This window comes from Caretta caretta, chromosome 11, assembly GCF_965140235.1.
Source record: "Caretta caretta isolate rCarCar2 chromosome 11, rCarCar1.hap1, whole genome shotgun sequence".
NCBI classification, from domain to species: Eukaryota; Metazoa; Chordata; order Testudines; family Cheloniidae; genus Caretta; species Caretta caretta.
The window spans coordinates 35,325,001-35,349,834 of NC_134216.1; the positions used below are offsets into that span (position 1 = coordinate 35,325,001).

Here is a 24,834-nt window from a genome sequence, read left to right on the forward strand (position 1 = left end):
AAACATGTACTACATAGGTCCTTTCTTCTTGTGAAGGGTCAAAATCTGGTCAAACCCAATGTATTGTTTCAATTTAAGCAAATAAAATCAATATGGCCAGGAAAGAAAAGTGCACAGAAATTTTAATTACTTGTGGGGTTTTTTTTTTTAATTTTTGTCTCAGACAGGCATTATTAGCTGACAAGAAATATGGTGTCCCTCACCTACTACAGTAAACAAACAAAAAGAAAATCCCCACCTCTTAATCACTACTAGACAGCCTCTAGACAATACACTCCTGCAAGGAACTGCAAGTGAAAGGATTGGATGCCACTTTGTTAATGGAACTTAAAGAACAGATTGTCAGGCATACCAGGATTTTCAGATGCATTTCTGAATTCACATCTGTGGGAGTTGTGGATTGTCACAGTTCATTTGCTTTTGTAAAATATCCACAATTTGCTGACAAGCAACTTCAAAAGTCCATTCATCGATTGGATGGTGGACTCTTTTCGGCATTTTTTTTAATGTGTTCTTTTCCTACAGTAATGTAGAGCTGGTGGGAAAAAAAAATAGCGCAAGAGAGAGAGGACTGATGCAAAAATAAATATTAAAATATAAAATACTTCATACAAAGTAATCCAATGTGCCATTAGTTGTACAATATTTCAAAAAGAAAATACATGTTTATAAAGCAGAATCAGCAATATAAATACTTTTGATTACAGAACTTGTGAGCACCTTGACTCCATATGTGTTAAATCCTTTGGGAAGTGCCTTTTTTGTTTTTTTGGTTTATGTTAAAACCTTGCACAGACTCTTACAACTACAGTTTGTTTTCATTAATTATACAGGGAGTCACAGAATTACAGTGTGAGACACTTTACATCACTGAAGACTGCAGATAAAAATAATTGTAAGTACTATAATTTGTTTTAAAATTTAAGAGCCGAGTACTGTACCTCAGTCAATAGAATAGGTTATTATATATAAAAAAAAAAGTAGCCAGATTGCCAATGCAAAAGAATGCTTGAAACAACTAAAATTTCTCGTAGAAGGGTACAGCCAAATAAAGCTGCAGTTTCTTGTAGCATGCCAAAAATGGGACCTTGATGAAGACCTACACAGTGCATAATTTCCTTTAAGTTCCTTTAAGCAGTCTTGTGTTATAAGTACAATTAAAAGTCCATCAGTATCCCAAGTACTTGTGCATTATCTACCCTGCCACACTTCGCTAATACGTCTTATCGTTTAGGATGTTAATACTGTTCAGTGTAAAGACAGTCTTTCTGAGGTAGACTGTTCAGGTTCAAGGACAAGTCTTTTTCTTACGAAATGCATGACATTCAAAAAAAGACAACAAATAAATACTACATGTACAATATGTAGCAATGAGGTAGCAATGGTTTTAAAGAACAAAGGTCTGAATACACATCTGATGAAAAAAATATTTTTTAAAAAGCAAATGAAAAGTTTCTAGCGACTGTATATAAATCACAAGTACAAACAACAACAAAACAGAAAATAGAAAAAAAAACTCCACGAAGTTTAGGTTTGGAAATAATCTTTTGCTTCTTTTTTTCTATTATAAGACAACAAGAAGGAATGAATTTGCTCCCAACCTTGGTGTAGTACAGAAGCATTTTATAAATATTTAACATTCTATAGGACTGATTCACATATTCTCACACAACTCTGTGGCAAGGCTGACCCACACTGCCGACATTCTACATATCACTGAGACAGGGAGGTGAAATTTTCCTGCTTTCAGTCTAATTGTCTTTGACAATTGCAGTGCCTAGTGCTACACTGCTTGTGTTGTATTTAAAAACAGGGGAAAGAGTAGAGACTTGTTCATTAAAGATGCAGTATCCCTGGTTCACAAAAATGCATCTGGCAGGTTCAAAATCGAATGTCAACCAAAGGTCTTTGCAGAGTATGAGCTTCAGTTCATGTATTGGTTAGTCACCAGTACAGCTGGGTTTTTTGTTTTGTTTTGTTTTTTGAATTTTGAAATACTAATACCGCCATGGCTATGAATGTGCTTCACATAATTCTGCAGGCAATTAAACAAAAAGAAAGTGTTTACTTCTCAAAGGAAAGAGACAAAAATATTACTTGGACTTGGTGTGTATGTACATATAAATATTATATACACATAGGCACCCATACAAGATGAAAGGGAGTTAGTGCTGTAAATAGCATATATGTTAGCTTGCAGATCTGATGATGAAAAACCAACGGACATAGCTTATACATTTTGGAGTTAACTCTTCTCTCCTGGGTGAAACTCCAGTGAAGTCATTGGGGTTATACCCATTTCACACTGGTGTAAGTGAAAGGAGAATTTTAGAAGTTTATTTCAGTGGCCTCATTTTACGATGACATGTATCCTTCAATTTTATACAATATACTCTAGCTGATGATACACTGGTTAAGAGGAAACACATGGGCTTATACCTAAAGCTGTATGTATTTTCAGACAGTAGAAACACATGGGCTTATACCTAAAGCTGTATGTACTTTCAGATAGTGGAAACCCTGTATGGATTCCAAAGTTTGCTTTTGAATGTAAATATACTGAAGTTTACAAAACAACGATTGGAATGATTTGGAGTTTTACACAACATTATTTTCTTCTGAAAACTGAATAGCAACGTACTATGCAAGCCCATGTAAAATGACCTTGTACTATTTTACAGAGCCTAGCTTCTGGGCAGCTGGCATCGCTTTCCCAGATGCCTACGTAGTTTAGTGGAATGGTTTATTTTCTCCATCATGGGTTTGAAACACACAAGAAAACATGTTGCCCCCTCTATCTGCCGTTGAGTGGAATACAAACTGACTAATAGATAAATATTCTGTGTGAAAGTAAATAGCCTTAAAGTAAACTGCCTTCACATTCCATTGATCAGCTCAGTCAGCAAACTTTTCAATATCATCACTAATGTTCTAAATATTTTGGAGAGAGGCATGCCAGAAGTGTAGAGTATTTCCATTTGTCTCTCACATAAGGTCATTATAAAAAAACCCTTGAATTGATATTGATCCTTCAGCTTGCAAAAATATTCCTCCACTTTATTTTGTTGTTGCTGCTATTAGAATTGTTACTGCAGCGGTAGAAAAGTGCATAAGCGGATGTAAAATGGTCTTCTCAGTTATCAAAACTACAAGCAGACCTGATGGGCTTCTATGCTGATAGGCTGATATGGCTGTAATTCATTAATGATCTTACCCCAAATTCCCTAAAATCCAAGAAAACCCCAGTACTTGAAATTGTACGTCTGGCTGCTATTTTCTCTTATGCACTTCTGTAGCTGCAGCATGACCCACCCACAGCTATGACCAATTGCAACAGACAGCAAACAGCTTCCTGCAAAGCTCTTTCAAAAACCAGCAAATATTGCAGCCTGAGGAAGTTGGTTGTCCCCCCCGCCCAAAAGTGATCTTAACCTTTCTGACATATCCAAGTTTGAGAGCTCAAGTCCTGGGGATTGCTTCATTCCTGCTGGGACACTCATGGCTGGAAGCACGCCTTCAGGAGATCAGAGCCACACAAGGCGTGCACAACCCTATTTAACCAGAGGGGCCTGGAAGTTGCCAGCTCAGCCCTAAATTCTGTCAAGGGAGAAGATGTAGCCTGAACACACTGGAGAAGGGCTGGCTGAGTGTATTTTCCAAGGAACTTCCCCTGGCAGAGCTCTGACCATACTTTATGGTTGCCCTCTCTAACAAGACCTCAAAGGAAGGGCAGAGGTGCAAGAAAAACTACCCTTCCTTGGGAGAAGGGTGAATCCACTCACCTCCTAGCCCCAGGTGCAGCTGCTAGACGGTGGGGTGAAATTTCCAGCCTTCCGTGCCTGCAGGGTTGAATCAAGCCCCTGGAATCTGAGCTTGTGGTACTCGCATCTTCCCATTGGCTTTTCTGCCTGCCTGTCATGTTCATTAAGATACAATTCAGCAGTCAGTTTCTCAGAGTGTATTTTTATAGATAATGATGTAAAGCTGGAAGCCAAAATGAGTATCTATAATTTCATTTAATTGTGTTCTAGGTAAAAGGTGGGGAAAAATACACTCGTGCAGTCCAGAATTTGGCATTACTTTTACTAGTCACAAAAAACTGTTAATATTATGGATTTATCAGAAGTGGTTTAAACAAGAGTTGGTTTGTCAAAAGTTGCCTGAACCTTTCAGATAGGCTGACCAGATAGCAAGTGTGAAAAATCGGGACAGAGGGTAGTGGTGGTGTGTAATAGGAGCCTATATAAGAAAAAGCACCAAATATCGGGACTGTCCCTATAAAATTGGGACACCTCGTCACCCTACTTTCAGGTGAGCACAGCTTGACGGCAGACATGAAATATATTGTCTAAGACAGAAAATGAGTCAGCAACCTGCAATAGTAAAACTTGTCAGTGAGATCAATATGAACCTACAGTTAATGGGGATCTCAGAATTTACCAACACTAAGGAAGGTAAAATGGCAGAAGAGGGGGCTTGGGAGAAAGCAGAAAGAGTGGGTCAGAAGAATGATTGTGTATGTTAGTCACTTGTTGAAAAAGCAGGTGGTGTATTTAAGTCTTACTTTCTGTATCCTTAATGAAAGGCACTGTTTTAAAAATGGTACTTTCATGTTTAAAACATAAACTTTAGATTGACTAAATGTTTGCCAGGAATTCTTCTTAAATTAAATTTTGGTTTATTTGCTCTGGTTTATCTATCTATATTTTAAAAGAAAGGTAAAGGAAAGCAGTAATCAAGAGTCAAATTCCCAGCAATATCATGAAATCCCTCATTAGCTTTCTAAACGTGAAATGTTTCAAGTGATTTCACATTGAGATCTGTATAATTTTTTTTTTTTTTTTAAAGAAGACAAACATGATCTGGTAACAGATTGGTAGCTCTCTTCTTGGGGCTTTTCAGTGCATTTATTTAATGGTTTTGAATGTACATTACTTAACAGAAACAATCAATGCCAGTGCTATGCAACAGTTTTGTTACTGTCTCTTTAAAGTAAACCAAAATATAATAAAATAAAAAGCAAGGCTGTTCTGCTCATGCAGTGGCAGAGGCTTTGGGCAGCTGCAGCATACTCTGCTCCTGTTCAGAGACATTACCCAACATCAGTCAGCTGTCATGAAAAGAGTTGCACATAAAGCATTAAAGGATAAAAAGAAAGACACTGTGGGGCGGGGGAAGAATTGAGCAAAATGCCACACATGCCGGCTAGTCTTTCCAGAAGGAAGACTCTGTAGTATGTGTAGTGGGGGGAGGAGAGAAAGGAGAGCATGTAACCTACAGAGAGAAACTTGACTTGAGGGAAAACAGCAGCTCTCTGAAACTCGTTGAGCAGGTTAGCATTCCTAATGTAATCTGACTTTAATTTTTTGCTCTATTTCTTACTTTGCTTTCCAAGAGAAATGTAACAAAACTGAGGTAGAAATAATGGTGGGCACAATCCATCCTGGAAGATTTCTAACAGATACTAAATGAAGATTGCAGTAAGGACAATGGAGCCATATGTATACAATAAAAACTAAACTTTACAGTTTGCGAGGGGAAAAAATGTACTTTGAGGGTTCAGTTTTGCTTTGTTATTTTTATTGTTTGGTCACAGTCTACTGCATTGCTCTGAACAGTCCTGTAACTAGAGCTATGCCAGTGACCTACAATGATTCCATTCCCTTCAGCCTTACCGAAATAACCACAAAACTACAACTAGAGCCAAGAAATAAAATGCCTGAAGTCATAGTTTAACCAAATCTCATGTTTAACCGTTCCAGATGATAATATAAACTGATTAAGTGGCTCTCTTTTCATCTGTGCACCTTTTAAAGACTGTATCACATAATTATCAAGGAGCAATATACTAAATACTCTTCCAGTTTACTGACATGAAGAGAATTATTCTGCTCTGGTCTGATCCCCAAAATTGGCAAAAGACCCATTTCTTAACACTGGGAAATCCTTCTGTTTCTACTTTAAAATTGTAAAGATTCATTCATATCACACTTCAGTATTTTCCTGGATACATTCAAAGTAATTTCTTTGCCATTTTCCAATTGTTGAGGTAAACATACATATTTAATATAAAGTAACATTGAAGCCTAGCCTATAACTCTCAGCAGTACATAGTGCTTTCAACACATTCCTTTGAGGTACTGTACAAATCACAATCACTTTCCTGAGTTTTTGCAGACAGAACATTAAAAGAAATGAACTGCAGAAATTAAGGTCCAGATTACCATTACCCTGTTTTACCTGTTCTTAGTTTAATACTGCAGAACAGACAGGATTGAGGAATACTGTTGCTCTTAGAATAGCAAAAATCTGGTTCTCTGTCGCAACACAACCGTTCATCTCTTTAGTCCAATAATGTTTGAAGTTAAAGCTCTTTATATTAGCACATGCCACCAATGTAATTGTGAGGCAAACAAAAAATAAAGCACCACTTCAGGCACTTGACAGCAACTAAATCTCAAGAACAGCAGAATGGAATCAACACACAGGGTTCATGTCCTTCTGAAATCAACCCACTTGCACCTTGCTCCTTGGTGAGTGTTGTCTAGCTTGAACAGAACTGAGCATCAACATATGCTTTCTGTCATGTGTGGTTTTTCAGATCAACAGCTCTTGCTTGATGCACTTTTCCTTCAAGTCTACCCTAACTCTTTAGATGCAAAATAACTGTAGTCTTCCCAGTACCCTTTGCAATTTTAACACTACTGAAAAGGGGTTCTATACCCTATGTAGCAGGTTGTGTGTGTGCCAACATTCATTTCAATTTTTTTTTAAAGAAGTATCACTGACTGCAACCAAACATTTTGTTCCATTCAACATATGTATCAAGCTCTTTTTGAGATATGCTAGGTTGTATCTTGCAGAATGCATTTTCAAAGTCTTGATATGTAACTGGCCTCAGCTGGCTGGGTATAATGGCTGAAAGGTCTGTGGCTGGCATGGCATGGAGTGGGCCTACCACTGCTTCCTGACACAAATGAGCCACGTCCAATCCGGAAAAGCCTTCTGTGCGCTGGACAAGCAGTGCAACCTCCTTGTCATTGAGACAGTAATTGTGCTGTGAGAGCAGTTGTACTATTATCTGGTGCCGCGCTGTGCTGTCAGGAAGTGGGATTAAAAGTCGTTTCATGAAGTACCTTCGAAGAGATTCATCTATTTCTTCTGGTTTACTTGTGGAGCAAATTACTACTATTTGGTCCTCAGCAGAAGTTAGAACAGTGTCCAGCTGCATAAGGAACTCGGTTCTCATCCGACTTACTGGACTGTGTTCTTCACTCACTTGAGATGAAAGAAGCATATCAATGTCACTAACAAAAATCACTGAGGGCTGGCGACACCTTGCCACGAGGAAGGAAGCGTGAACAATTTTTTCTCCTTCCCCTAACCACTTTGTGACAAGCCCAGAGCCAGCGATTTTGAAAAACGTGGCCCCTAGCTGACTAGCTATACATCTACCCATTAATGTTTTGCCTGTTCCCCGAGGTCCAAATAAAAGGATGCTCCGAGGTAGAGCAGTCAGTCCATTGAATGCATCTGACCTCAACACCGGCCATAAAACCTCCTCTTTAATGACAGCCTTTACCAAATCTAGGCCAGCAATGTCATTCCAGTCCACAGGAGGTCCTTGGTTGATAATCTCATTGGTTACAAGGTCAATGAGGTGTGTGTCAGCATTCTTCAGTTGCTCGTCCACAGAGTGGTTGGATGAGGTAGCTGCACGAAGTCCCGGGCCTTGCATTGGGTGAGGGAGGAGCTGCCTGTGCTCATCCCCATGGTCGTTCATTACTGGGGAGGTATACTTCCCAAAAGATTCACTTGTTCTTGATCCCAATGAATTTTTAGCAGTACTATAGGAAGGGGGTGTCAGAGCCCTGCTGGACTGGCTACTGAATTTCCTTTGCTGCTCAGAGGACATTAGCTGCTTTGTTGGCTTAAATGCTAAGGATGATGTTTCAGCACTTCTGTCAAAGCCATTCCCCCTGTTTGCATTTGAAATGCTGTTGTCGGGCATTCTGTACATGGGACTCTGTGTAGATCTCTGTTGGCCATAGCTGTAATTTCCATAACTGGAGTCCATGTCTCCTTGCCCTGCCATATAGAAAGCTTTCCTTTTGAGAGAACTTGCGGAACTGTTTGTCAGAGCTGATGGTGCAATGGGCGTCAAACCGTGACTCTGGTAGGTGTAGCCAGGTACAGTGGTAGGGGGGAGAGGAGTAGGAGCAGGAATTCCTGAAGGCAGGTATGCTGAGGGAGGTGGGGCACCACCAGGGCTGTACCCAGGCCCAACAGCAGTTTGAGGAGGATAACTAGCAGATGGGTAGCTGTAACTGGAGAGGTTAGAAGTCCCATTGTACCCTGGGACTAGGGCTGGTGGTGGCGGTGGTGGTGGCTGTAAGAGGCCAGAGCTATGCAAAGGGGATGGATGAGGTGAGGGAAGTGCAGGTGTTGGCTGGCTACTGTAACTAGTATGTAAATAAGATCCATTGTATCCTGTGGCATATTCCTGAGATGGGAGTCCTGAATGAAGACTAGGTACTGTATGACTTCCGCAGGTACTACTAGAATAATTAGGTTCTGTCAGGTTACTGGCCACCCCAGGTGAGCTCCCTATACTGGCAGAGACATCTGCTGGAGGGAGGGCTGCACTTACTCCAGCTTTGCTGGCAGTAATAACATCCGGGACACAGTTCATAGGATAAACACTCTCCGAGTTCAAAGAAGGCTGCCAGGGTTCATTTTCATTCTTCCGACCATTCACCAGTGCTGTCGGAGCTTCGGAATAGTTACTAAGGATGGGTCGGTCGGCTGGGCCTTCTAAAATACCAGAATACTTTTCTGCATATTTTTTCAATAGATTTGAGGCAGTCAGAGCAGAGATGTCATCATTGGCCCAGGCATATTGATAGGTGCGCTGCAGGTGTCCACGGTATGCTTCCACCTTGTGAGCAGGAGACCGGGTAGTCGAAGTGATATCAAAGTGCTGTTCTGGCCACTGTGCATGCTCCGGCGTCCACTGCATCTTCAAGCCTAGGGTTGGGGGGAAAACACAGTTAACAGTGGTCTGAGCCATTTTCAGATGCTCTGAAAATGAATTTTTAAAAGTGTTATCTGTTTATATTTCTTTAGTTACCTGCATAGTGACAACTGTATTTATACTATAGATTTAAAAAAAAAAAAATCACACTACACATGCAATTGAATGTCTTTGTAAAACACTATCAATAGTCAGGTTTGTTTAATATAGACACACACACACAGCCGTACTTTTGCTAATTTAGATGGGGGGGGGGAGATTTGTTTTCTTAAAGCCAGATTACTTAAAGTAATTAAACAAGACCCAATATATTTTAAGTACCCAGAGTGTGGATTTTTGTTAACATACAAGATACCCAACTGTTCTGTCTTCTCTTATCACAGTTTCAGTTTTATATTTTAACCAATATAAAAATATGAGACACAGCTGACAGATCACATCTAGGATACCTCTCTTATTTGGTACTGAACACCTAGTTAGCACAGTATAATGCACCCTGCGCAGAACAATATGACACAGACATAGCAGGTCATTCCATAATCCAACTCTCATCTAAAGTGGTCCACGACAGTTTCAAATCTGCTTCGTGGAGTGCAGCAAAGCAATCTCCCAGGCAGCGCTCCGTCGCTTTCATCACACAAAGCCTACAACTCGGTATGAATTACAACTGGCTCCTTTCTGCCTCTCAGTTCTGTTGTTGAGGCTCTGGGAAAAAAAAACAAGCATTACTTGTCTGTCGGTCTCCTTGCTTGTTTTTTCTTTCTCCCCCCCACCCCAGAGCCTCCAGGGTACCGAAAAAAGAAAAGAAATGCAGTCTAGCCCCTAAAAGTTCGGTGACACACACTGCTGGCTATCAGCCCTGTCAGTACAGTAAACTAAATAACAAAATGTGCTTGTGTGACTATCCCTTTAAAGCAATTCATCTCGCAAATAATGGGATGATTTTTTAAATCCATCATACACAGTAAGAGCAATTTACAAGTATTATAATAACCCCTCCAACTCTTACCTGTGTATGGTAGACAGTTCCTGATTTTTGTACAGCTGTATCAAATAGGCCACCTTAATCTCTCTCGTATTACCAAAAGTGATTTTTGCAAACAGTCTTGCGCCCTCTGGCACAGATTCCCTGATAAGGAGGAGGCCTAGTCTAAATGAAGCATCTGTGGCACTAGCTCCCTTCTGAATTACTGCAGTCTATTTTGACAGCTTCTACCCCCTCCTGTTTTTCCCCCCAACCCCTTTAGCTCTTCATTGCTTGACTCTGGCATCTGACATGGCCAGCTTAGCCTCACTGAGCTAAACCTAACACAGCACACAGTTTGGTAACAGAATGGCATGTTTATTCCCTTCTGACTCCCTCTCTTCCTTGTTTGCAAAACCGCTGCACCAGACACTGGAAGTTAATTAGCAGGATGATGCTGTGCTAATTGTGTTAATTTACAAGGTTTTAGTCAAAGAGAATCACGCCAGGGCTGGCACTGCTGTCATGCTTCCGACTTAATGATTAAGAAATACTGAAAACAAGGTGGGAAGGATTACAGTAATTACACAATAAATGAAGAAAGCAACAGGATTCATTTGAAAATATATTTTATTGCAGTTGCACTAATATGTATTTGGATTATTTATTTATTTTTAGGAGTCGTCTGCAAATCACTAAATCAGTTAAATTTAGCCTGAAAACTGCAAAGTAAAGCTTAATTGAGCCTTATATTTTATTAGTACAAATACTGCAGATCTCATTCCACACGAGCATGCCACTGATTAGGTCTGGTGGGATTTTTGTTTGTTTTTTCCCAGTTCTATCCGCCCCTAATCCCCCCTCCCCATTTTTCAAGCACTTATGACAACTTGAAGAAAAATGCCTGTTAACCATTATCCAGTTACCCTGTAGCCTATAGAAATTCTTTTGACAAATGTAGTTCTGAGGCTGAGTTATTGGCAGATGGATTACTTTCATTTGGAATTAATTTAATCTTTTTTTGCTAATTGTTTCTGATGTTTCAACCATTGCATTTTAAAAGGAGAAATGTATCATGTAATTGTGTGAAATCTCACTCAGTTATGAAATTTGTAGTTTTAATGAGGAACCAGCAGCAGTTTTTCAGAAATCATACTTTTGTTAAATTCAGCTAGAAATCTTAAGAGTAAATCGCCAAAAGCTAATCGCAAATAGCCAGCATCCAAAATTCTCCTAGGATTGTGGGATTTACTTCCAACCTTTTTAAAAGGAAAATATATTAACATTTCTGTAACACAAAACTGCCTAAAAGACATGCAAATTCATTCGCACTGTAAAATATTTAGATATATATGTGTGTTATCAATGTTCTGTGATGTTGGGCTTGAAAGGTTACCACAACACAGAAGGGTTCTGTTATATATAGATGCACAATAACGTGAGTAGATTGATGCTTCGCTAGATACACATGAATGACTGCCATGAGAAAGGGTCTTGGAAAAGAATTCAGCAGCTAGCTGCAGTGAAAGTTACGAGAAAGATAAAGTAAAATGGGCACGGACACAGCTTTTACTTTTGCAGACAGTTTGGGCAAAACTTGTGTATTAGTTAATGAATGTGCATTTTGTAATTTGGGCAAAATGCCTTTACTGCCAAGTGAAAGAATGAGAGGCCACTTTAGTAAAATAAAAGAAGCTATTCACTATGCCACAGTATAACAACATCTATTGTACGGTGTCCCATAAGCAAAAAGAAAAGGAGGACTTGTGGCACCTTAGAGACTAACCAATTTATTTGAGCATAAGCTTTCGTGAGCTACATGCATCCGATGAAGTGAGCTGTAGCTCACGAAAGCTTATGCTCAAATAAATTGGTTAGTCTCTAAGGTGCCACAAGTCCTCCTTTTCTTTTTGCGAATACAGACTAACACGGCTGCTACTCTGAAACCTACTTTATATTAGTACACACTGAAGAAATATGTATTTATATGAAGTCCACGAGGCTGTCTTGGACCTGGGGGCACAAAGAGCTTTTTCCTCAATTTGACATTAATTTGAATGAGCATAAAAAAAAAACTTTGTTGCTTAACTCCTTTTGTAAATAGTGATCACAAGGGTCAAACTTATGAGTCAGAATAAAAAATGCAATTTGCACTTTTTCTGGTGAGCAAATGTGTTCTTTTTTTCCCCTCATAGCTCCTTGGTGTTTGTGGGAGCATTATTTTTGTTCTGTTCTCTTTTGTTTGACAGAGCTTTTTTGGTGTTTTCTTTTAGGCATGCTAAGGCTGATATCAAAGGGTAAAGTCAGCTAATAAGAATGTAGTTAGAAGTTGCATTCTTTTAACATACTCTGAATTCTGAAATAATAAGCAGTCATTCGTGGGGCATATTTGTAATTGCTTAAATGTTTAGTGAAAATAAAACCAAGCAAAGTAAGGCTATATGTTTTTAAACCCATGCTAACTTAGGAATCAACTAATGTTATCTACATTTATGAAATAAGTGTGTAAACTGTATTAATCTGGACAGCAAAATGCATAAGGCAACAATTCAATTCTTTAAATACAGAATGCTATTTAACAGAAAATTGCTTTTAAGATAATTTAACATGTTATATATAAGCAGCAGGTACCGTGCTAAAAATCCTAAGCATTTATTTTTCTTTTGACAGCATTATTTTAGATTTCTCCTCCATAATTCTAAGCAGCTGGATCTGTTTGGACTACATTTAGAATAATTATCATTGCCAACAACTTTATTATACAATTCCGTTTTTACTCAATGTTTAATCACTCTTTTTTTCCTTCTGCTTTTATGTATTTAATCTGAAAATGCAAAACTTATTAAATAAGACTTTCAGAGTGTTATACACTTAATTCCATAAAGCAGAAGTATACTTGCAATTTCAGCTTTACAGATAAAAACTATATGCAAATAATGCTAGCTTTGTGACAAAATTAACTGACAATAAGGAATAAGTATAAGGAAACTGCAATTTAAAGCCTGGCAGTGTTTTAACACGTCCAAGTTCTTCCTAGGCATCACAGATGCACATATGGGGCCTAATCCTTCAAGATACTGAGTGTCTGCTGTAAGGTGCAGAGTGTTCTCAATCCACATTGACTTCAATGGGAGTTGAAAGAGCTCAGCATCTCACAGGGTTGGACCCACTAAGAGATAAATGCAAAGCAGCACCCCTCCTTTGAACTTTAATTGACTAGTTTATGTTACAACCTTTCTCTTGATTCAATATGAGATTTGTATTAGAAACTTTAGCAAGGCGTATCACTTCAGGGGAGGCAGGGAGAAGAAATAGTTTACGATTCAGCATATCCCAACAATTCTAATGAGTTACAACTCTTTCAAGAATGGCAGGGATTGAGGTGATGGCAGGGTGTGGGGTTGTCTTGAACCTTCAAAATAACATGAGACCAAAAACATATACTAACTAGTTATTTTAAACAGGAGGAAGGAGGAACCCCCTTCATTTCATGGGATGCTGCACAGACACAAGGCTCCACCCATGCCGATCAGAGGGCAAGGCCAGGGCCCACATGATGTAAACCTGGGGAAAACAAGATTTTAAAGTGTTGTCCGTATTTTCATGCTAAGGTCCAGCCTTGCTTCCATTTGAGTCAATAGAAGTTTTGCCATTGACTTCAATGGGAGCAAGATCAGGTTTTTAAACTTCAACTGTTAGCAGATGTCCTGAGAACAACTGTCACCTAATAGGTGCCATTCCAACCGCTCTTTAAACCATACTGTTTTTAGCTCTGTTATGTGTATATTCCCTAAAGTCACTAGCACGTTAAAACAACTACAAATACACAACACATTTGGGAGCTTGGAACTGGTTAAAGAATGATTCTTAGAACCTGTAGTTTCAAACTATTGTGTCCCAATTATCTAATTTAAATACTGTCAAATGATTATTCCTTTAAATCACACTTTCACACCTCACGACTGCAAATTACAATACATTTACAGCAAATTACTTTTTATTCCCCCCCCCATTCCTTCTCATTTACATAAAGCAGCGCTTTTAAAAAATCACAAAGGCGTTTCTGACTAAATGTTCTTTAGCAGGTATAGTTAAGATCCCATGACATCAAAAGCTCTATGAAATTAAAAAAGATAGACAGAGACCAATGGACAGAGAAATAACAGTCAATGTGGACAACACGTATTACTTATGCACTGAATTGACCTCTTTCTATGCAAATTCAGAAATATCAATTTATCTGTAATGGTGGTGATGTCCCTTAGGTGTAATGTATTTTGTTCTCAGCCAAATATTCCCTGCCTTATATTGTAACTGCATTGATTAGTTATTGTTACATACTGTAGGTGAATCCATTTATGCACGTATCTGTCAGGTCCTTTTTTACACGCAAGATTGACACACACAAATATAAGATGCATTTCTTCAAATAATTCTACAAACCCAAGTGCTCCCTTAACGCTACTCCCACTACACATATAAAAGTGTTCATAGGCTCCTTTAAAACAACTGCATAATAAGGAAGAAAAAAAATTGGTATTACAAGACATTTTGCCACACTACCATTCATACATGCGGCTTTTTTGTTGTTACCCATTCTGATTCTTTGCATCTGTACATTATCATCTTACATTGCAAGTTCCTCAGAGGAAAGGCCATAATTGTAAACAGTCTAGCAAGGTGTGGGTGCTGCACAAATAATAACTCACAAAAATAATTTCTGAGTGGGTGCTAGGTGAAAGCACAAGTGCACAAAAAACGCCACTGTAATTGTAAGAAAAATGTCCTTTTTTTGTCCACTGAATACATATGCATTGCCACAATCTACTTTAGATCATTTAATGTACCACCTGACAACCCTTCTGCAAAATTCATGCCTCCATCAACATGAGAAGCAGTATAACTATTGCAGTGTAACTGCAGGGATTTTGATAACTATAATAGTCAATTTGGTAAGACTTGTTTTTACTGATTATAGCAGAATATACTATTGGATACTATTTTTTGGTGTACTGAAAAGCAATATATATATACACACACACATATGCAGACTTAGGGTCTGATCCTGCTCCCACTGAAGTAGGCACTTAAGCTATCATTGACTTAAATTGGAGCTTTAAACAAACACACACAACAATTTTAAACTGGATAGCTGAAAGTAATCTCCTGCTTTGTTTCCTTTCCAAGACTAGTGTTCAGGATCCAATATTTCCCTTGCCAGTGTAGAAACAGCACCCCCTGAAACCAGACTAGAAGTAATACTTGCGCTGTTTATTTGTCTTTGTCATGCCATCAGTTGTTGCAGGGGAAACACGGAATCCTGAATTGGTGTTTTAGCAAGCAGGTGGAAGAAACATGGATTTTCAGTAATGATGGGCTAGATATGCAAAGCTCAGATCGAGAGCTAAATTTTCTCAGAGTTCCTAGAGGTTCATATCTAGGTTTTTCGGTCCATTTCTGATTTTCTAATTATGTTTTTATCTGTAATATTTTGCTCTGTATATACACTGCTATTGATCACAGATCACATGTATTTCTTCTGGTACAAGCTTCTAGTTTACTTTTAAAGTTACTGTTTGGTAGCCCATTTGTCATGGTGTGTCTTTTACCTTTTCTCGTGTTATCTTCAACCCATTGAGGCAATTCCCCTTTTACCCCCACTTCCTTTTGTCATACGAAGATCATCAGAACATACGACAAGTGCCCATAGGGACAGCAGAGTTAATGAATATGTATGTTCTATATCACAAAAGAGCACTCCCCTTGTTCTGCAGTCTCGACCTTCTCTTCCTTGTGTAAATAACAGGTGAGTACTAGTGCATGGGGATAAATGGGGTTAAACTGCAATAAAGGAACATGCTTTATTCAGACAAACTGTGTGCAGGATAAATAGAGCTTTAAGGGACGCTGAATCCTAACACTCATTTATATCATGCCTTTTTCAACATATTTGGAATCAATCTCTGTTTAAATATCAACAATCAGAAATGGGCATTGCATTCAGTGTCCAACTTTTAAGACCAAAATTCCAATAATGGTAAAGACTTTGTTTTTGTTATATTAGAAAAATTTGCATCCTTACTTCCAATTAACATCAGCAGCAAACTGTGCAAGCCTCAGTTTATACCACTATGATATTTTTTTAAATCTCAGTCACTGTCCTGTATTAAACCCAAATAGCTTTGTGTATATTTAGAGAGGGTTAATTCCAGAGATTTGCCTACATGGACCTGGTCTCCCTAAGTCTGCAAAGGCAAAGATCAATTTCAGTAAGTTTGAAATAAAACTGTAGTCAATTTTGATCCAATACACTAAACTAACATGGGTCAAAAAATCAAATGTATAGGGGCTCATAACCTCATGGCACTGCCTAGAATGAACAGTGCATTCCTACCTTTTTAAAAATGCCAGTTCCAACACCTACTGCCACAGGAAGTTATATACAGTTGTTTTATTGAGATTAGTGTACCTCTCTGCTAATTAGCTAGAGGAGAACAAATACCGATTAAATGTATATTTAGAAATATCTAACACCAGCCTTTAAAAAACTGCTGCTTAAGGTGACTCCAAACTGTACAAAGGCTTTGCAAAATTTGTTTTTGTTATTTATGCATTTTGCTCTTTTTGGCAATCTGTGCATTAATTTTTAATGCAATAGTAAAGAGATGTTGTGTCTCAGGCTTCGATAAAAATATTCTATAGCCAGTACTGGGTGACATAGTGCATTAATTCAGTGTCCTTCACTCCTGGGACCTGTGTATAATTTAGTCCAGCCCGAAGAAAATAACTTTGATCTGAAGGCTGTGGAAAAAGCTACATATGAAATGAGTTTTGCTGGGTTTAGCGTTGTTTCTTATATACAAGACGACATATGAAGATAAACTGCTTTAGAATGCTCCTGACATGGCCCAGGATTAAGAGCAGAGAGCTCTTAGCAGCAACAGTAGAGCCCCTCCACCCTCCTCCTTCCCATTACCACACACATACTGTTCACATTTCTTAAGCCCAGGCAACGGCTACAACAGGTATACGGTGACTTTCTAAGAAACACAATGACACTTATAGCCATTCAGCTATAAGTAGCATATTCTCATGCCCATTTATTGAGTTGGCCTTTCCGTTCAAGAAAATAAATATAAACATGTTGCATAATGAGAGATTATGTCTTAATAAGGGATGATGTTAGCACAGGGAACCTGGCGTTTCCTTCCAAAGGAAGGCAGCAGAACTGCACTAACCTCACTCTAAAGGAAAGCAGAGGCCCGACACTGCTCACTCTCTAGGCTTGGCTATAAGTACAGATGACCCCTTCCTTTTCCTTCCTGCTACCCCCAAATATAGAGAAACAAGATTAAAAGCAAAAAGATAATGAAAGAAAATTGTTATGCTAGAAACACTAAGTTAAATCTTTCCCCCACTTAAAGCCTTTAGTTACTGGATTCCATAAATTCCAAAAATTCTTCTTTGCTCAGCCAATAAAAGATTTCTGAATTAAATATTAAAAAATGGGGAAAGAGCTCATTATTTGCATGCTTACTGTTTAGGTGACTACTGCATTATTTCATGAACTAGACAATATTGTTAAGTAAGGTTGATAATTTTCACATATGTCTTTGAATGAAGAGGACATCTTAACTGAGGGATTCAACTCTAGATAAACCAAACTCTTTTTTATCCTTCTGAAAGAAAGAAAGAAAGAAAGAAAGAAAGAAAAGCTTACACACTAACTCTTCATGTTTTGTGCTGTTTGTCCCTGCTCAAAGGAGCAAAGTTCAGTTGCAGAGGAAAAGTTGAGCCACGTCTTGAGGCACAGAGTGTGTAAAGGGATGGAGGAAAAGTAAGACACTTAAAAAAAAAAAAAAAAAAAGAAAGAAATCAACTATACTTGATGATTAAGAAAAGTCATCCCCCTTTGTAACAAATGTACTAAGTCAACTTTTTCTGTAAACAGCCTCCAAGACACAAACCAAGAATCTAATCGAGAACTAGCTGCACACTAACAACAGTTTAAACCACCATAAGCAATGTTATTTCTGCTATAATTTTGTCCACTCTTTTATTGTGCAAGGAGTCAACTAATGATGAAATAGTTTTAAAATGTGCTGCAGGAAACAAAAGTCAAGCTCCACTGATTAACATGTCAAAGCTCACTATGAGCACACATTTGTATAGCCGAATAATAGCACTTTGTGTGTGTGTGTGATGTTTTAAAAACAAAAATTGCAGTATTTTACTGGATGTTTGATCATGCACACTTATGAAAGTCCTTCTCCATCAAGAAATATACAGATCCGTTAACTGTAAGGATTTCAAAGGTAGAATGGACGTGGAAATTGCCTTTCAACATCACAAAAGAGCCAAAAGGGATTTTTTTTGCTAATATTGGAATTACAATTAAAATGTTTATGGGGTTTATTCTCTTCTTACATTGGTGTAAATCAGGAGGAACCCCTGACATCCATGGTACTACATCAGCATGCCATTAAGTGAGGAGAAAATCATGCACTATTGTTTTACTTTAGGCTTTTTTGTAAACAATTATGTTGCAGATTACATAATAATCAAACTTTAATATAATTCTATTATGTCTAGTATCTGTAACACATACTTAATATATGCTCATCACTGAAAATATACATGCAATTTTATTTTTATAAAATTCTACACAGAGAGTTCTAACATTTACTGCACTAGTTTAGTTCATTTTGCTCTGCATGTCTCTCATATTCTCTCCAGCAACATTGCACTCTATCTTTCTTGTGCAAGTCTTTGTGTTCTTCTTTTATCATATCTTCAGTCATAGTAATTGCTTCCACATTTTACTTGAGCATTTCTTTTATCCAGTTTTATGTCAAACAGTATTATTAAAAAAAACCCAAAAACATTCACATACTTAACAGGATAAAAAACACTGAATTGTATCCACTACCCACAGAAGCATTAGAATGTTACTGGCATAACCAAACAGCAGCAATGACAGTTAATCACTTAAAGGTGTTTTATATTAACCATCCTCTCCCATTTGTGTAGTAATATTCAGAAATGATTTAATAGGGGAGTCAGCCATTAAATACAGATAACACATTTTACACCTTCATTCAGTTTAGAAGCTAAAGAACACTCATTTAAACATCCTGACATCACAAACACACATTTATGAATCTTAGATTTTAAAAAACATTTTGAAAATACACTGCTTTAAAAAAGTTAGTTTTAATGGCCATGGCTGTCTGAAAGCTGCAAGAGTTTTGTGACAGCAAGTAAAAGATTTATAGATGAAACAATTGGAAGTTATATCAGACTAATCAGAGGAATGCACAACCTCTACAAACCAGTTAGGAGTGAATCATTTCAATTTTCTCTCTCATTTATGGCTTTCCATTCTTAAACAAAAGGAAGCAGAGGAAACTTCAGAATGACCCTATTTAGGTATATTAGTGGAGATAGCTTTGGCAAATTTTAAGCAAACAGGATTGTGCTTCCAGTGCTGTCCATCCAGTTTTCCAGTGTATAAATTGGATGGCTACTTGGACAATTCTCTATTCATTACTGAACTGTGGAAAGGAAACACAGAGGTGGCATTTTCCTTTTAAACCATGTAGTGCCTTGTAGCCAGATTCCAAAGCATCAAGGAAAGATTTTTTTCTTTTTTTTTCTTTTTTGCTAGACAAGCTGTCGTAATTGAAAAGAAGTCTAATCAGACTCATTACTGTTTTCAGCAATTTGCACCACCAAAGATGCTTATTAGGTAACAGTGTTTAATAAACCGCTCTTTAGAAAACTACCAGTAATGAGCTCTTAACAGCCAATCTTTAGCGTGAATGTAATGTGAAAAGTGTTCCTAGCACTGAATAGATTTTCACATTTAGTAGTGTCATAATTAAGCTCAAGGAATCAGTAGCTGTGATGTTAGATTTACTGCAATATTTTTTCCAAGTGTATTTGAATATACACTTGTCTTATGTTCAAGCTAAATTGCAGTTAATATTTCCAGAGAAAATTTTAGAATGGTTTAAAAATTGTCCTACATGGCAATCAATCAGGATTATTTTGGGGATCCATATTGTACCATGAGTCAGGTATCCTCTACCAGGCATGCAAATTGCTCACTCCTCTTGTCTTTGTTCGACTGTGTACTCCAACCCATACCATCTGTAAACAATTTCCAGTCATTAACATACAAATAATAAATTTTGTCGTCATTAGCTGAGTGATAATGAACAAAAGTGACAGTTTAAGAAGTGATACTTGAAGGAACATTGGCCAGTGCTGACTTCACAGTAACAGCTGAAAGTGCTTTATATGAAAGAGCCAGCAAATTGCTTTATGTCCCTAAAGAAAATAACAAATGCTGTTTTTTTTCTATATGATACCTCAAATGCCATTGCCTCATTGTAGTTATCCAGCCAACAACCATGCTCATACAGTAAAAGAAAAAATATAGCTCAGACAATGTAACACTGTGACATACATTATTCATAAAACACAATGATCAGTGAGAGGTAAGTTTGTCATCAATAGGAAGTTCAATTTAGCCTGATACCCACTCTCTGTACACTAGTAACCCCCACACTAAACACACTGCAAATTCTAACGCAGACACAACAGAAAATGGATTGAGCGTATGAGATCTATGCTAATTAAAAATCCACAGAGTTGATTCAGGGAATAGTCACTGATTTCATTCTCTCATTAGACTTATTTGTGCTTGACATAATACGTGTTCCTAAATTATAAATAAGAAATGCAGCAGACTGTTGGTACCTTTGGGCTCTTACGCTTGGACAAAACATACCATGATGTAAATATTGGTTTGCTTGCTAAAAATTATACCAAAGAGAATCTTTGAAGTTGCATTCAGGACATTGTGAAGAAAGCATATGAATAGGGTGACCAGATGCCCCGATTTTATAGGGACAGTCACTTTTTCTTATATAAGCACCTATTACCCCCATCCCGATTTTTCACATTTGCTATCTGGTCACCCTACATATGAAGAAGATGAGTGATCAATAATGGAACCACCAAAAAATTACAGAAGACTTTAATTCCCTTGATCTCAGATTTTATATCAGAACTTTATGGTAAGATGTTAATGGGAACTCTATTACTGGATGATTCCTCTCATAACACCTTTTTATTTATCCTAACCCCCAAAACGTCAGTAATCTTAATTGGCGCCAATAAGCCTTTATATCTGTTTGCAGCTTTCTGAATCAATAGAGCTATGAGAACTGAGACTGCCAAATTAATGCCAGTTTCATCTGATTTTGTGGTATGTACTTCTTTGCACTACAAAGTAGTGTGTGTGTTGGGGGGGGGGGGGGACTCATTCCCATGTGGGTTCTTATAGCTATCAGATCAAAATATCTTCCAGTTTCTTAAGTCTGAACTGCATTTGTAGTCAAATCCAAACAAAAACAATTGCTAGTGCATCCAACTATTGCACAATCCCAAATGCTGCATTTTTAAGTCTTTCATAGTTAGACTTTTCTTTTCCTTTTTTTAATACAGACAGCAGAAGCTAATAAAGGCCCTGCAGCTTCTTTGGAGCCTCCTCATATACTTTTGAATAATGCATTAAACTTCACATCATTTATGATTGACAACCTAATGCTCTAAGATATAGAACATATGTTTTTTACTGTTGATTTGACTAGGAAAGCACAGATGCTCTGAATTGTCAATTACTTATCAATAAATCCTTCACTACAGTATTACAGCAGATATCTTGGTCTACAAGTAATTTAAAATCAGGGTTTTAGTTGGGAACTGAAAATTCACACCAAATGTCTTAGACATCATTATATCTGCTTCACCTGGTTCTAACATAGAGAGAAAAAATACTCCACTGCAACTTCTTCCTCACTCCCAGATGTAATAAAAACGACACCTCCTTGGACTTTTGGGCTATGAACTTACTCTCTATTTGTAATACGGATTTTTAAATCATAAACTTGCCTGGCTATAACACTTTTTATATAAGACCTGTAAGTGTTTTACCAACCTTATGACATGTAGGTGATCCAATCGTGTGAGATTCTGAGCAACCACAGCTCCTGTCTTCCTTAGGAATTGAGTGGTTTAGCATCTGAGAGCATTGAGTCCTCCGGGCCTGATTATGGAAACTTTATTTACACAGCTACTTGCTAGGGTTATAGTTGAAGGACCAGGCCCTATCGGCATGTATTAACACCACTGAAATATTACTACCCCAATATGCAATGCCATATCTGTTTACTACCACACAGCAGCCTTACACAACAGTTTAGGACAGGAAGTGAATAATCCAGGTGAAACTGTAGGCATAGGCAGGCAGACCATCTGGAATTTTCCCAGAACATTAAGGCTAACTATCTACCTCTTATGAAAAGAGCCATGGACTCTTAATGAACATAAGTGGCCAGGACCCATGCTTTAAATCCCATCTCTAAAGACAGCATTTTCGGTAGCACAGTGCCTCCTTAACATCATGTTGAGAGGGTATGCCATGGAATTCCCATGAAATGCATCGCTAATTCAGTATTGACTGGGTAGGCCTTTATATAGCCATGCAGGAGTAGAGTCAGGACTCACCATCTCATTGCACTGCCTGCATAAAGGCAGGCTGGAATTACAGGCTCTGCTGTGGTCATGGAAGAGCTGGAGCATGGGAGCAACTTGTCCAAAAGGGGGTAGAAGTAGGCAGAGATTGCTGGTCACTTTTTACAGAGGTGCAGAAATTATTTACCACCACCAGCATATCCAGGGAGCTCCAAGCGTACAACCAAGTTGCTTCCCCTGGGGGAGTGAACCTCTGTACTACCCCTTACAACAGGCTTCACTTAACAGACACAATGTAGCCTTTATAGAAAAGAGTGCCACCTGGCTCACCAACACTTTCTGCAGAGCCTTGGGGGCGTTGCAGACTGTTTGTGGACATTTCTGTACTCCTACTAAAGATGGCATTATCTGGATTTACTTTTTTTTTGTTTGTTTTTGGGTGGAAAATAATATAGGGCCATCTCACATAGTGTTGAAGGTTATTTGGTGTACTGTGATCATTCCCCCAGTAGATGTTTGACTTATTGTTTTAAAGAGGGAATAACACTGGCCTCAACAATTCTAGACAAAACTTTCTGTGACCAATACCTTCTGAAATATTCATACTTGTATCATTGGTGCCTACAGGCTTAGTGGTGCACCATTTACAATATGATATGTTTGCATAACAGCACAAAAGTCTGGCTATACCAGATGAGAATGTTTGTGCAACAGGTCTGGAATCCTCTTTGTTGTAGTAGACAATATCCCACATTAATTCCCATTATGCCCTTATTTAACAATATGCCCACGCGCCTAAGGAGGTTAAAAAAGCTCTTGTGTTCCGGTTATAAAAGTCTGGTGCAAAGTATCATGACAAAAATTGTTTCCTAGAAACGTCTTACAAATAACAAAACTGAAGAATTCCATGTTTTAGGAAACATTTTTATATATAAAGTAAATTAAATGTGAAAGTGAGATATACACAAGCAGGTTTGGGAGGGACCGAGGACAGGATAGTCGTCCCTGATTTTTATTTCTATTATTTGAAGTTTGTATTTGATGCCTGTCCATCTAGTTTTTATTTATTTATTTTTGCATATCTTTGTATCATTGCCATTAAAAATACCCAATGAAGACCCAATAAAAAACATAATGCAGATAGACAGTTGTGTATTGCTCAACACAGGGTTGTAGGGGAATTCCTGCCTGACCTCTACAGCCAATTACCTTATGCCCTGAAGTATGAGATGTGAAATACATTCCTTACTTTTATACTTTGGATTCTATGTTTACTTTTTATAATGGATATTGAAAAATCTACAAATACAATGTTTGGGTCTGGAGTATATACACAATACAATATATAATTTCTTCCTCTCTTGCTCATGTCTGGAAACAATGACACAACTATGTTTGAAAAGGAACTCAGAAAAAACGTGTATCATCAAGGAAATTCTTGAAGTACACGATCCTGACAGACTACACTGACTGTAATCCTGAATACACTTCCTTTAAGTTACTCTAAATTGGCATATCTTCCCAAAAGTCACACACTGTACTGCAGCTGGGAGGAATTTTGGAATTTAGTTCTGTTCTTAGAAGAGATGAAAACAGAAAAAGCAATATGCAGGTGTTTGCACCTTACACTCTATAAACCTTACCGCCCAGTTCATGGAGGGAGATGGGGTATGCCATGGGATTTCCATGAACTGTAGTATTGGTTTAATCAAATGCATCTCTCCCCTAGATCTGCCATATATGCTCTTTCCTTTTGTACCTATTTGTGTAACCACAATTGCCTTCTATTTCAGCATTAAAGCTGAACCAAAAAGACAGAGTTAGAGTGTGCAAGCTAGAGAAAGAGAGAGAAAAAAACTACTAGAAAATAGGATGGTTAAAGGAGTTCTTAAAAAACTGGGTCTTGGGAAATCCATGATCCAGGCGTGTTGGAACAATTTTTATAGTGGGGTGCTGAGAGCCATTGAACCAAACTGTAAACCCTGTACATGATGGAAACCTCTTCAAGTCAAGGGGCGTGGCAGAACCCACAGCACCCCTAGTTCCAACACCTATGCCAGGAGGTCCCCAACCCAAGTTCATGCCACCCCACTCACTCCAAATAGCAGGTTAGTTCCCAAAACTGATATATAACAATTGTGGTATCTGCTACTTTTTGAATACACTATCACACAAGTCAAGATTTGGGGTGAATAACAGAAAGAGAAAGGAAAAATGTAAGGTGATTGCGGGAATAAAGAAGCAACTTAGTTAACTGGAAGCTCTGAAAGGTTGGAGAAATTGTTGAGAGACG

At 38.1% G+C, this 24,834-nt stretch overlaps 1 protein-coding gene across 3 annotated transcripts in view; it reads right to left on the reverse strand.

Moving 5' to 3' along the window:
- The window catches only part of FIGN (fidgetin, microtubule severing factor), a 119,427-nt gene that overhangs the window by 692 nt on the left and 93,901 nt on the right, over nt 1-24,834 (reverse strand). For 2 of the 3 annotated variants that reach the window (XM_048869900.2, XM_048869899.2), the window contains one exon: nt 1-9,027. This exon is cut by the window's left edge and continues 692 nt beyond it. In XM_048869900.2, coding sequence (XP_048725857.1) covers nt 6,782-9,019 — 2,238 coding nt within the window. In that variant the 5' untranslated portion in view covers nt 9,020-9,027 and the 3' untranslated portion in view covers nt 1-6,781. The remainder of the gene's footprint in view (nt 9,028-24,834) is intronic. The other variant, XR_007359167.2, reaches the window with a different exon arrangement.